The sequence below is a fragment of the Hippocampus comes genome, unplaced genomic scaffold, assembly GCF_001891065.2.
Source record: "Hippocampus comes isolate QL1 unplaced genomic scaffold, H_comes_QL1_v1.1 scaffold94, whole genome shotgun sequence".
NCBI lineage: Eukaryota > Metazoa > Chordata > Actinopteri > Syngnathiformes > Syngnathidae > Hippocampus > Hippocampus comes.
Genome location: NW_017806059.1, coordinates 756,797 through 768,837, shown reverse-complemented (window position 1 = coordinate 768,837; position 12,041 = coordinate 756,797). Strand labels below are relative to the sequence as shown.

Sequence of the window (12,041 nt, the reverse complement as noted above, 5' to 3'; positions counted from 1 at the left end):
TTTTTTTTTTTTTTTTTTTTTTTTTTTTTTTTTGTTTTTTTTTTTTTTTTTTTGTTTTTTGTTTTTTACCCACAGGTGCAGATGACGACTGACAGAACCCTTTCTACGATGGAACTTTCCTGTACGACTGAGAGCCTCCACAAGTATTCTAAAAATGCTTGCAGAACTATCATTTAATGATATCCATCCTTCCATCCATTTCAAACACCGCTTATCCTGTACAGGGTTGCGGGGATGCTGGAGCCTATCCCAGCTGACGACGGGCGGAAGGCAGAGGACATCTTGAACTGGTCGCCAGTCAGTTGCATGACACAAATAGAGACAAACATTCACACCCACATTCACACCGCCACTAAGTTGGAACCAATCCCACGTTGCAAGCAAGTCAGGCGTGCACACCACTACGCCATTAGCGAATCATTTCATTTCATTTAAATGCAATTTTAAATTAAACAAATCAAACAATAAAATGAAATTAAAGATCAGCAGGCAGCTAGGACCCAAGAGACATTGAATAAGAAATGTGTCGTCACACACCATTGTGATGTTCCAGGAGCGAATTTGTGTAAAGTCCCTCATCAGGTACTGCCACGACAGAAGACTCTTCATGTTGATATACAACGTCTGCCACATGGACACCATCTGCTGATGACCTGTTTCCAGACTGGGCGTAGGAGATAGGCAACATCCATTGTTACACGACTGCACATACCACGGCCTCTGAGGATACTCTTGGAAACTCGATGAAATCACACAATCTCTCAGATGTATATTTTGCTTTCTCACCTGGACACACTGTCCATGGCATCCTTGTTTACTGGTGGAACCAGGAAGCAAACAGAAGGCACAGTTGCCTCATGTCCGGAGCGACTCAGAACCTTCCATTTGAAAGGCTGGGAGTTGTTGAGGAGTGCACACTCGTCTCCTTTATGAACAGTAATCTGTGAAGGAATAGAAAATTTAAGCCTACGATGGCTCTTTGGTGCTTGCTCCACTTCATCATTTTGCGTACTACAAGTAATCCGCACCTCTTGTTGTTTGAAGTCACAGACTGCCTGAATGGGCAGTTTGCCTTTGATGGATGTGGTGGGGTTACGTGGTTTCAGCTGAATGATGGAGCGAGCCCTCTTGTTAAGGCCATTCACGTGTGTCTTGAATTCATTCAACTGTTCTCGCTCCTCCTGTTGACACAGAAGCAAACTAGATTAAAACCGGGTGACAACTAGACCGTATGTGAAGGTATGTGGAAGCAATCACCCCTACCACAGTATCCTGCAGCAGATCCTCCAGGCGTGTGGCTGTGGTGGGACGATCACAATTGTATTTCTTATTCATAGTCTCCTGCATTTTTTTCATCTTGTCCTGAGCCTCTTTCACATCGGCAAAGAACTGTAATGGAGAGGACAAAAATATTCCACTTGGTTAAGCCATTATCCAGCCAGAAATTGGTTTGTTTGTTTTTTCACAGTTACAACTTTGTGCATGGAAATATGTTTTCTTGTTTAATAAGGCATGATCATCATAAGTCCTAAATCTCTCGCATCACCAACCCTAAACACTCACCTCTCCTTCGTTAAGTCCACCCTCTCACCCTCCCCCCACTACGGGTACCTTGGAGTTATCATTGACAACACTCTCACCTTCTTAAAGTGACAAAATCAGCTTTCTATCACCTTGAGAAAATCGCCCGCATTTGACCCCATCTGTCCTTCTCTGTATCTGAAACCCTTATCCATGCCTTTATATGCAAATTTCCCCAGTGTGGGACAAATAAATCTTATCTTATTTCATCACGCATTGATTACTGTAACAGCCTCCTCTATGGCGCACCCGCAAATCTCAGCAAACTTCACTACATTTTGCAGACTTATGTTAAAACTGTAAAGTGCCTGAGTATTTTTGAAAAGCGCTTTACAAACTAAATATGTTATTATTCTGACACATTATTTGCCAGTGATGCCATGGCATAGCCGGACGCTCGTATCTGATTGCTCTGTTGCCGTCACAATGTTGCTAGAAGACAGAAGGCATATTTACTCAGTGTATGTGGAATGCACTGGTATGAGGTAATAAGTGAATCAACATAGTTTCCTTGGGTATTTATATTTCGTGGCAACAGTTCTCACATGTCCTAGTTTCCAGAATTGTGAGTGAAAACAGATAACAAAATAAAATCCAAATACTGACAATCCTCCAGCAATTATTTCAAACATAGGCGGCACGGTGATCAACTGGTTAGCACGTCGGCCTCACAGTGCCGAGGTGCAGGGTTCGATTCAGGCCTTCCTGTGTGGAGTTTGCATGTTCTCCCAGTGCCTGCGTTACTTTTCTCTGGTACCCGTATTTTCTGCCACATTCCAAAAACATGTATGGCAGGGTAATGGAGCACTCTAAATTGTCCCCAGGTGTGAGTGTGAGCACGGATGGTTGTTCGTCTGTGTGTGCCCTGCCATTGGCTGGCAACCGGTTCGGGATGTCCCCAGCCTACTGCCCAAAGACAGCTGGGATAGGCTTCAGCATGCCTCGCGACCCTTCTGAGGATAAACGGATTAGAAAATGGATGGATGAATAGATATTTCAAACATCCAAAAAGATCAGTTGCGGAGCTGCAGGGTGGCCATCCGCACACTTGGGGAAAATTTTGATATCTGTGATTCTTCTGCCATTTTCAAAGGTATGCAGTCTCTTATATGCCTTGTTACCCTACCACAAGTTTATTTTGACACATTAACTGCCTATTTAATGAATGAATGTGCAATTGATCTGGGTGAAAACTGTAAAATAATCTATTTTCAGTAAAGGGAATTCAGTTCTTACAGTCAACTTAAATGACAATCATTACGTTCTCACCATGGCAGAGAAGTCATAGTTTATCACACCATGCACAGCCATTGTAAATAGAATTCTAAAGATTTTCGTGCCGCTACACCTCTAAAGAATAGTGCAGCAAATCCAAATCTGGTATCATTATCTCTGCTAGTGACTGACTATGATATGCTGACATAATAATGAGCTTCAGCGTTCACCATTTTGCTTCAGCAACAGCATTGCACAACATTTCAATGGAAATTGCCATTTGAATTCATGAGATACCTGGTAGTAAGCTGTGTTCTCTTTAAGATGAGCTTCAATACAACAACACAGTTGAAGAATCCAGCTCCATTGAGTCTGCAGGGCACTTGTGTAGGCCTGGTAGAGAGCAAGCAGGTATGACGATAGCAAAGTTGGTATGAGTCAAAAGTGTATTTTTGCCAATGTCGCTGTCAAAACAAACTTGTTATTGTCATCACCTCCACTGTCTTCTTGCCAGGATGGCCATCCTTGATATATTTATCTCCCATAGTCTGGATATCATTGACTTTTTTCTCCCTGTGCTCCAACTCTCGCATAAGAGCCTGAAGGGTAAGAATAAAAAGGAACAATGAAAATATTAAAATGCAATGACTTTCATTATATAAACATTTATCGAAAAGGAATCTCAAAAGTTGAATGAAAGACCACAAAAGGAGTTCTACTTTAGAAACATACCGAGTAGTTGTCTTTTTTTGCTGCCATGTTGGTGTTTCGGTCACTCCAGTCAAAGTTGACCTCCTCCTCTTCTTTCTCATTTAACCACACGAGTTCCTTGGTTGCTGCACTGACAAATGCGTGCAGTGAATCCAAGTTCCGCAAGCGGGACTTTGATGAGTTCTGAGAGGAGCAAGAATATTAGAAAAAGATGATCTTGTATCGGCTTGTATTTACTAATTAAATAAAAAAAGCTTCAAGTCTTGTACCAATTGGAGTACACGCAATACGTTTGCATATTTACCAAGAGTTTGCCATACTGAAGGTCCAGTTTACCCAAGTACTCTCGGTATGTGCCTTTGCTGGCTGGGGATAGCTGGTTCTGAAAACCAGCAGAGATGAAAAATACTGAATGAAGGATAATCTGAATAAGACAACTAGGAAAAAAAAGATGGATTAAAACGATTACCTCGTCAGCCTTTGCACGTTCAATCTTTGACCTGAAGTCTTCCACTGTCTGGTTCAGGCCTCTGTGGCTGCCCAGCTGTGACTCAACAGATGCCAGATCTGAACCCCACTCAGCCCCGTCAATACGGTGTTGGTTCTCCTCCACCCAGGCAAGAAGATCTTGGACATAGCGCAACGTCACGTCATCCAACTCTGGCCGTGCCTTCATGGTAGTGTTCTGGGATGTTTGGGTCAAGGCAATCTGGGAAGACTTCAGGCGAAGGTTGTAATCGCTGCGCAAGTTTACTAGGCGCTCGCGTAGGCTGTAGATCCTGTACAGGAAGCGGATCATAGATTTTACTTGATGGCTATTGAGTGATTGGCATGTTTCTTCCTGATAAGCGCCATGAGTGGAGTTCATGTAGCACCCACCTGCGGTACATCTGTTCAGCCTGAGGGTGCCGCGCATCCTTGAGCGTTTGTACATCATTGAAGAGAAGACGAACAATGTTGTCCGTCCTGTCCAGTTCGCGATCAATTTCTGCTGTGTGCTGAGCCGGTTTTCCCGCATTAAGGAGGCGGATGTCCTAATCCAACAAGACAATTTTAATGTCAATCTCATTTGCTGTGCTGAATGTGGCATTCGGAAATGGTATGTCCATGAGACCGCCAGTTTGACCTTTTCAACTTATGGCCTTGGGACTCACCGTCTGGAGCAAGGTCTCAATGTGGATGAAGAGCTCATCATATCTTACTGACTCCATCTGCACTTTGCTGAAAATCCGCTGAAGTCTCTCGAGCCTGAAAAAAAAAAAAGACAAAACAAAACTTTAAAAGCTCACCACTCAATCACTATACATGTAGGAATTTGTGCTGCAGCAGGTACTCCAGTTTATAAGGTTCACTCACAGATGCCTTGATCTCAACTATTCAGATCAATGTCTCAGTAGAACAGAACAAAAGACACCGCAGTAGGGCACAAGAGAGTGTGACTGACAACAATGTCGACATTTCCTGACTTTTCACTTCCCATTTCTCAGTCATGATGCCATGTTAGTCTAGGTACAAACAAAATTCACCATGGGGCACATCACATTGTGGAGGAATTATTTCTTCTTATTTATGTCATCATGGACTCATTCCTCCTGCCTCAAAAACAGTCTTGTCATAAGTTAATCGAAATGGTCCAGGAAGCGGACTGCTAACATACATACAGCAACATGCCACTCAAAATTAATTCGCCTTCATTCTATTAGGCAGTGTGTATAAATATTAATTTAAAAGTACAAGTACCGATGGCATTTGATTTCCTGGAAAAAAAGCTTTGATCAAAATAATGACATGATGCAGCGATAATTTTGATCGGTTCACATAATGATTGTGATGTCACACGAGCTGTAACGCAAGTTCATTTTGGACTTGTGTCCTGGTCTTTTGTGCTATAAAAATGTTGAATATTGTCATCAAGTATTGTCATAGTTTAGATGGCACTCCTACCCATGTCAGATTTCATATTTTTCCTTCAAGAAAGAAAAAAAAAAGCAAAAGACATGTATTGCAGGAATGACTGGCCAATGCAGCCAGCCTGTGTATGTGCAATGGTATGCACCCGTTCCATTACAGTTGTACAATGTATGAAAACCGTGACCGATTGTCATCATAATTTACATGGACATGTTGAGGCATGTGCTAAACACTCTTAAAAAAAAGTGACTGATTGTCACCAAATTTTATGCGCACACTCAGATATCTGTCAGCTGACCTCTCAAACTCCGTCCTCAGCAGTCGTTCTCTCTCCAAAATGGAAACATGAAGTCGACCCCATTCTTTCTCCACATCAATAGGATGGTAGCCAGGAGGGACCTTCACCTGTCCAGCATGCACTGCACTCTGTGAACAAGTACACATAATTAGTTGATGTTTTCTACAGCAGGATTCGAGTAAATACAAATCATTATGAATAAGGATGAAGCGTAGCTTGCCTCAAAGGTTTGGTAGATGTGTTTGGAGCGGTTCTTGTCAGATTCTTTAGGTGGCAGTTCTGTCTCCTTAAACTTCATGAATTGCCGCCAAAGAAGCTAAAGGAAAAAAAAAACATGAACGTCAAAATAAATGAATTACACGCACCCAATGACAGAGGCAAACCTACAGAATGAATGTCATTTGCATCTGGTCTCACCTCTATCTCCTCATAACTGGCTGGGAACCTTCTCTCCTCAAAGACCATGACATGGTGGCGGATCCACTGGAGCAAAACAGTTACGAGCTCATAGTACTCCCGCCAGCGCAGCTCCAACTCCTGAAGCCAACACAGCAAAACGGAGAGCAACAGCAGTTTAGTTCAACAACAGCAGACAATAACAGGGGATCTTTTCTTCTCATGATTCACCATTTTCGATCACTCCCACGCCACACTAAACCTAATTAGGCACCACCATCAATTCAGGTATTGTGCAGTGGGACAACTTGGGAAGGGGAGTGAATGATGGGAACAGTGGTGGCGGAAAGTGGGAGACGGAGAGAAGAAAAATACTGAGCGGGAGACAGACGTGGGTATGTTATTGCTTTGACAGAATATACACTATGAATACAGGATGAATCGTCCTGTGCTTTTAAATGCATGAATGATCAATAACATAGTAGCTTCCTCCAGTCAATTTTTAGAATAATGGACATGAAATTACCAAATGATGGATTTGTAATCCAGTTTTTGAGTGAACGTCTTCTCATTCAGAATTTAAGACCTACAATTCTCTTTTAACATAAATGTCACAAGCCGATTCTGTACTATGAGGTAATCTGTTCAAAATAGAGGCATGCAAAGCCACGGAAAGTGTGTTTCAAAGTGGGGTTTTTTCCCCCCATTTCTTAGGATGTATACAAAACTAGAAAACCATTCTGATGGGATTTTTCTGTGTGGCTGCACTGAGGAAACTCGATAACACAGAAGTAGTCTGACACAATTCGATGTTGATCGTAACACTGTTCAGTAATATCTTGCAAGATGCTTACTCTGAAATAACAATATCTTGTAACAATACAGTAAATTACATTGTCTAAGTAATTTACACTAACCGGATATGGCCAGATTTGCACCATCTCAGACAGACGCATGTTCTATGTTTCACTCACACTAGCTCTCATGTCCTGTACAGCAGCACGAGGCATGACATCATACAAAGAAGACACATAAGTGATGATGGATTTCTCATCGGGGTGGGGAACATCAACATCTGAAAGAACAAGGCAAATTGCATGTCAAGCGACTCTGTATTATACATGTGGTGCAATAACACAATTTTCCAGTACAGCAAACGTTTGCAGATTAAATGCATTCAGCAGGACTTGTTACAAAAATACTGTATTTTCTAGACTATAAGCCGCTACATTTTATGAACACTCCAGCGTTTAATGTGACCTGGTTTATTTGTGAATTTTTACTGAGGACCTTCCTGCCGTCAATAAATTTACCCGCAGTCTCGTCACATCTGACCAATGAAAGTCTCAGAGGCCTCCCTCATACTAAATTTCCGTCAGCCATTTGTGGTTGGAGTGCACACGCGAGCTGTGAGAGATGAATTAGGAAGTGTTGTGTGTGCGTAGCGTGGCTATTTATGAGCGAATATAGAAATTATATACTGTAGTATTTAAGAGAGTGAAAATCAGCATTGTGTAGAATTTAATGACCATAGGGAGCGAGTGCCATAAATACAGCCATCTCTGCAGTGCGACCCCCATCTCGCTGTTGTTTGTTTGACAACCAACTTCCGCCATCGCTGGCAAGGGACGAGAGGACAGTGAATCCGGCCATGGAGTGACATCCCCTCAAGGGCTCATTATGTAAGTCTGTGCATTCTCTGCATCACCCCAACATGGAAAAACTGGTTGTGTGGTAAAACTCATTGGGGACTTGGCCTCGTGTGACAACGAGAGAGAGAGAGAGAGAGAGAGAGAGAGATTCAGAGATGCTACTGTGTAACTCTCTGCGTTCAGCATTGTTGAGGGGGGCGGGGGGCAGGGGGGGCGCCTAACGGTGTTCTCGGGATATAGAGTTTTTGAAAAAAAAATCAATTCATGTGACCTCTTTCTTTGTAAATATCCCACGTTATAATAACGTGGAGAACCGCGGCTGGTAATACAAAGTGGCCAGTGTGTTTTTCTGGCTAAATTTAAGTGTTGCGGCTTGTCAAGGGCGTTTTGTAGTCCGTAAACTACGGTAATGCATTGAAATACTCCATGCTTGTGGAGTTGACTGTGGTAATAATGTGATACGTTGCTGTGAAGGAATTTTCCCCGAGTGAATATAAAATCCTGCACAACATTGTTTACCTTTTCCAATCAATTCAAAGACTAATAAATTGCTCCCAGTAGTTTCTGGTACTACACAAGAAAATAATCAGAACTTTTTTCGATTTTCAAAATTCTACCCATTTTTAAGTCGGTCATACCCTCAGGATCCAGAAGACGTGTCACACCCAGGTCTTTCTCAGCCACGTTGAAGGCCTGTTCGAGGTTCTGCAGGTTGCTCTGGTGATACACTTTGCCCATGTCAATTAGCCTGGGACTAGGGGAACACAGAGGAATTAGCCAATGAAAATAATCCTCAGAGGTCAAGTGTGTGCGTGTGTGTGCATATATATGCGTGCGATGCTGAAGGAATGCAGCACATCCACAAAATCAATAATTCATATATATATATTTGTGTGTGCGTGTGTGTGTGTGCGTGTACTGTATATTCCTTCATCATTCAATGAAACATGATAGCAACCCAGTAATAGGAATAAGACAGTAATGGAAAATTCCAAAGAAATCACTGTCACATGCCTTTTATGATGTATCATTGTTTTGATATTTTTTTGCATAGCGGATATTGTTGAAGAGCCAAATCAAACCGTTGGTTTGTATTTTTCTTCAAACTGTGGCATAGCTTATGATAGGTCAATACGAACCACTCAAAACTATAGGAGTTCTCATGTCGAAAGAATTAGACAATAGGCAGTGTCTGACAACACCCAAGGCACATACAGAGCAGCTTTCAGCAACTAATATTAAATTTGAGAGTGTGTCCGAGCCCCAAACCTGCTCCAGTATTTTTAAAAATTAATGGATGATGACGTGTCATGATAAGAATGGACATTAAAATATTGACAACGACAACAAAAATGAGCAGACATACTAATGTTTATGTATGACGGCGTTGAAGAGTTTTCCATCCCTCCAGCTGGTGCTGAAGTTGTCACATCGGAGGCCTTGGTAACCATCCGTCATCCTCTGTGACCAGAGAAGGAGCTTCTCCTTGGCCGTCATATCTTCAGACTGGCCGTTGACCTGAATATCCGAGATCTAAAATCGTGCAAAGGAATTGTGTAGTTACACACTGAGAAAATGAACAACAGAAACAGTTTCGGGAAGTGTGCAAATCAGTAATCATGAGTAGATACCCAAAGTTTGAACAGAATCAATATAGGAAACCCAGGGAAGAAACGATTTACTTCCAATTTAACTATAAACAACAGCAGAAACTGATTCATAATTAAGTGGGTTGAAGTTCTTTGTGCAGAATTCTACTCCAGAATAGATTCAACTGTCTAGAAGTTCTAAAAAGGTTAATCATTGGAAGAATTCAATCTTGAGAACGGCGTTATTAGACACCCATCCAATATAACGTTTATGCCACAGCTGCCCTAAATGAATACCATGGTAATGAACAAAACCATTCTTTTTTTTTGGAACAGTTAATACAGCAACATGCCAGAGCTGATGGGGTTTTTTTTTTTTTTTTTTCTGGGACATTTCGGGATTTCTGCTTTTCCTTTTGGCAAACAGAGCAGGAAGAGGCCTGTATATATGGGATGTGGTCTTGGCACACCCTACCCTTGAGAGTCAGGCGCAGTGACTCATACTCACACACCCTCTCATGCTGCGTTAGTATGGTATGGTGACTTCTCGGATTGTGGTAAGAATTGAATATGGAGATACAGTATATTCTCTGAGAGCAGTATGGCAGAAGGAGGTCCATTCTGATTGGTTCCAAAGAGTTGGGAAGAGGCAGATGATATGCGCTGATCCCAGAGATGGAGGAGCGATAAAATAATAAAACACAACACTGACAGCGGAGGAGACCTGGAAGTGTAAGATGATGGTCCATATTAACCCAAGGGTCAACTTGGGGTTCCCATCTGCAATGTCATCATTTCTGATGTTAACAAGCTTGACCTAGAGAAAAAAAGAAAAAAAAAAACAGACAAAAAACAATCATCTGAAAGTTATGAGGCAAACACTTCCAATTTTACGTAGATTAAATATTATATATTTTTACCTGCCGGTGCTTGAGGAAGTCCAGTGCTATTTGTACATTCTGCAGTTTGTGGAATCTCATGCGGCCTTTCTCTCTGGGCTGAAGAGAACAAAGAATGTAATTTAAGCATCCTTAAACATTGGGACTGAATTAAAGGGGAGAATTTTACGTAAAGGTGGATGCCATTTGAAGATAGAGGAATAAAACCATGCCAGACCAAACTGTTCATGCTTGCATTCAAAAATGAGCACAATCTGCCGAAATTTGGTTGTTTCCATAACAAAATTAATAAAACAATAACTTGTTGGAATGTTCTAAATATAACCACATCAACTGAATAGGGTGCCATTCTATTAAGGTTGGAGACAAGTATGGTCTTGCTGTTTCTTGTGGATGGGGCGGGGGTCATACTCAATACTTGGCATTCCTTCTAGTTTTCAAGTTGTTTTTTTTAATTTGTCTTCTAATATGGAGGAATATTCTCCAAACAAAGAAAAACAAATAAATAAAAATAAACTCAGATGTTGGCACAGTATCATATGTCTGCTGCTTTGCCAAGATACAATATTGCTTAAAAAAAAAAAAAAAAAAAAAGCCCACCAAAAATACAACAAAAAAAACAAATAAATACAATAGATAAAGCAAAGCTATTGATGGAAAAAGTATAACAAAAAATAAAAAGAGATTAAGTTACAGTGGTACCTCTACTTACGAAATTAACTAGAAAATGTTGTAAGTAGAGACGCGTTTTCAATGTAACCTAATCCGTTCCAAGCCCCTCTAAAATTCAGACAAATGTTTTCTAAAGCATAAAAATGCATCAAAATATGTAACAAATACATGTTACAATTAAATTATTGCACAATAAATCAGAGTTGTGCATGGTGTAAAAACAAAGAACAGAGTAAAGACTAAAAAGGATGGTCATTTAACTTAAGTGTGTCCTTCTTGTTTTTTTGTCCTCTTTAGTTCATGTTCATTCTCAGAAGTGTTTTTTTCCTGGCGTTTTATAAAGAACTGATCCAAGGATGTTTGCCTTTGTCGGCTTTTAACAATCCTTAGAAAATGTCCAAGGCAAACATCACATAGTGAGCGATCGCCCGACTGGTGAACACTCTTTCTGGTTGATTCACATTTACGTAAAACTATCGGAACGCCTCATGGCGAATGACAAGGACGCTGCATAGACACATATCTTTCCATTGATACAAATAGACTCATACAGTAGAGGTCCCTCTTAGCCAATGGGATGCCAGGATGATGCTCGGTAATAGCCAATGGTAGAGCAGCTATAAGTATGTTGCGTTCAGAAAACTCGGAGCTGCGAGTAGCAGCCCATGCAGTATTTTTACCTTTCGTATCTTGAAATTTCTTTTTTAACAAGAGGCAATATTTTCCTGTTGAGGCGTTTCACAACTTGGAAATTTCGTATGAAGAGACGGTCGTAAGTAGAGGTACCACTGTATTTTCTATAACCAAATCCCTGGGAAGGCACATGAAAATGATTGGAGAAGTGTGGGATACGATGAGCCAGTTTATAAACCCACTCACCAATTGAACTCTCCCGAGAACGTTTCTCTCCCTCAGCTAGCTCCAAGAGGAGCAATGCAAAGAGAGCCAGATGGCAATGATCAGTTCACACAGAGAAAGGTTAAAGGGATGCAAACAGGAGGTGAAGGAGAAGAGGGTGAACAGGAGCAGAGTTCTGGATGCAACAAGCGATCATAAACAAAGGCCAAATTTAAGTGAAGATCATGTTTACTTCTGAACCACTGACACCCCCCCCCCC

At 41.3% G+C, this 12,041-nt stretch overlaps 1 protein-coding gene across 3 annotated transcripts in view; it reads right to left on the bottom strand.

Annotated features, from left to right (window-relative positions):
* LOC109529658 (plectin-like) overlaps positions 1-12,041 on the bottom strand; it is a 68,610-nt gene that overhangs the window by 19,477 nt on the left and 37,092 nt on the right. For 2 of the 3 annotated variants that reach the window (XM_019893035.1, XM_019893034.1), the window contains 19 exons: positions 10,274-10,351; positions 10,078-10,170; positions 9,131-9,297; positions 8,403-8,518; positions 7,087-7,187; positions 6,134-6,253; positions 5,937-6,032; positions 5,717-5,844; positions 4,662-4,755; positions 4,387-4,541; positions 3,977-4,286; positions 3,812-3,889; positions 3,529-3,690; positions 3,291-3,395; positions 3,094-3,189; positions 1,264-1,389; positions 1,029-1,181; positions 787-941; positions 538-664 (listed from right to left, as the gene is read on the bottom strand). In XM_019893035.1, the coding sequence (XP_019748594.1) occupies positions 538-664; positions 787-941; positions 1,029-1,181; positions 1,264-1,389; positions 3,094-3,189; positions 3,291-3,395; positions 3,529-3,690; positions 3,812-3,889; positions 3,977-4,286; positions 4,387-4,541; positions 4,662-4,755; positions 5,717-5,844; positions 5,937-6,032; positions 6,134-6,253; positions 7,087-7,187; positions 8,403-8,518; positions 9,131-9,297; positions 10,078-10,170; positions 10,274-10,351 (2,460 nt within the window). Of the gene's footprint in view, positions 1-537; positions 665-786; positions 942-1,028; positions 1,182-1,263; positions 1,390-3,093; positions 3,190-3,290; positions 3,396-3,528; positions 3,691-3,811; positions 3,890-3,976; positions 4,287-4,386; positions 4,542-4,661; positions 4,756-5,716; positions 5,845-5,936; positions 6,033-6,133; positions 6,254-7,086; positions 7,188-8,402; positions 8,519-9,130; positions 9,298-10,065; positions 10,171-10,273; positions 10,352-12,041 lie in introns of all 3 variants that reach the window. The other variant, XM_019893032.1, reaches the window with a different exon arrangement.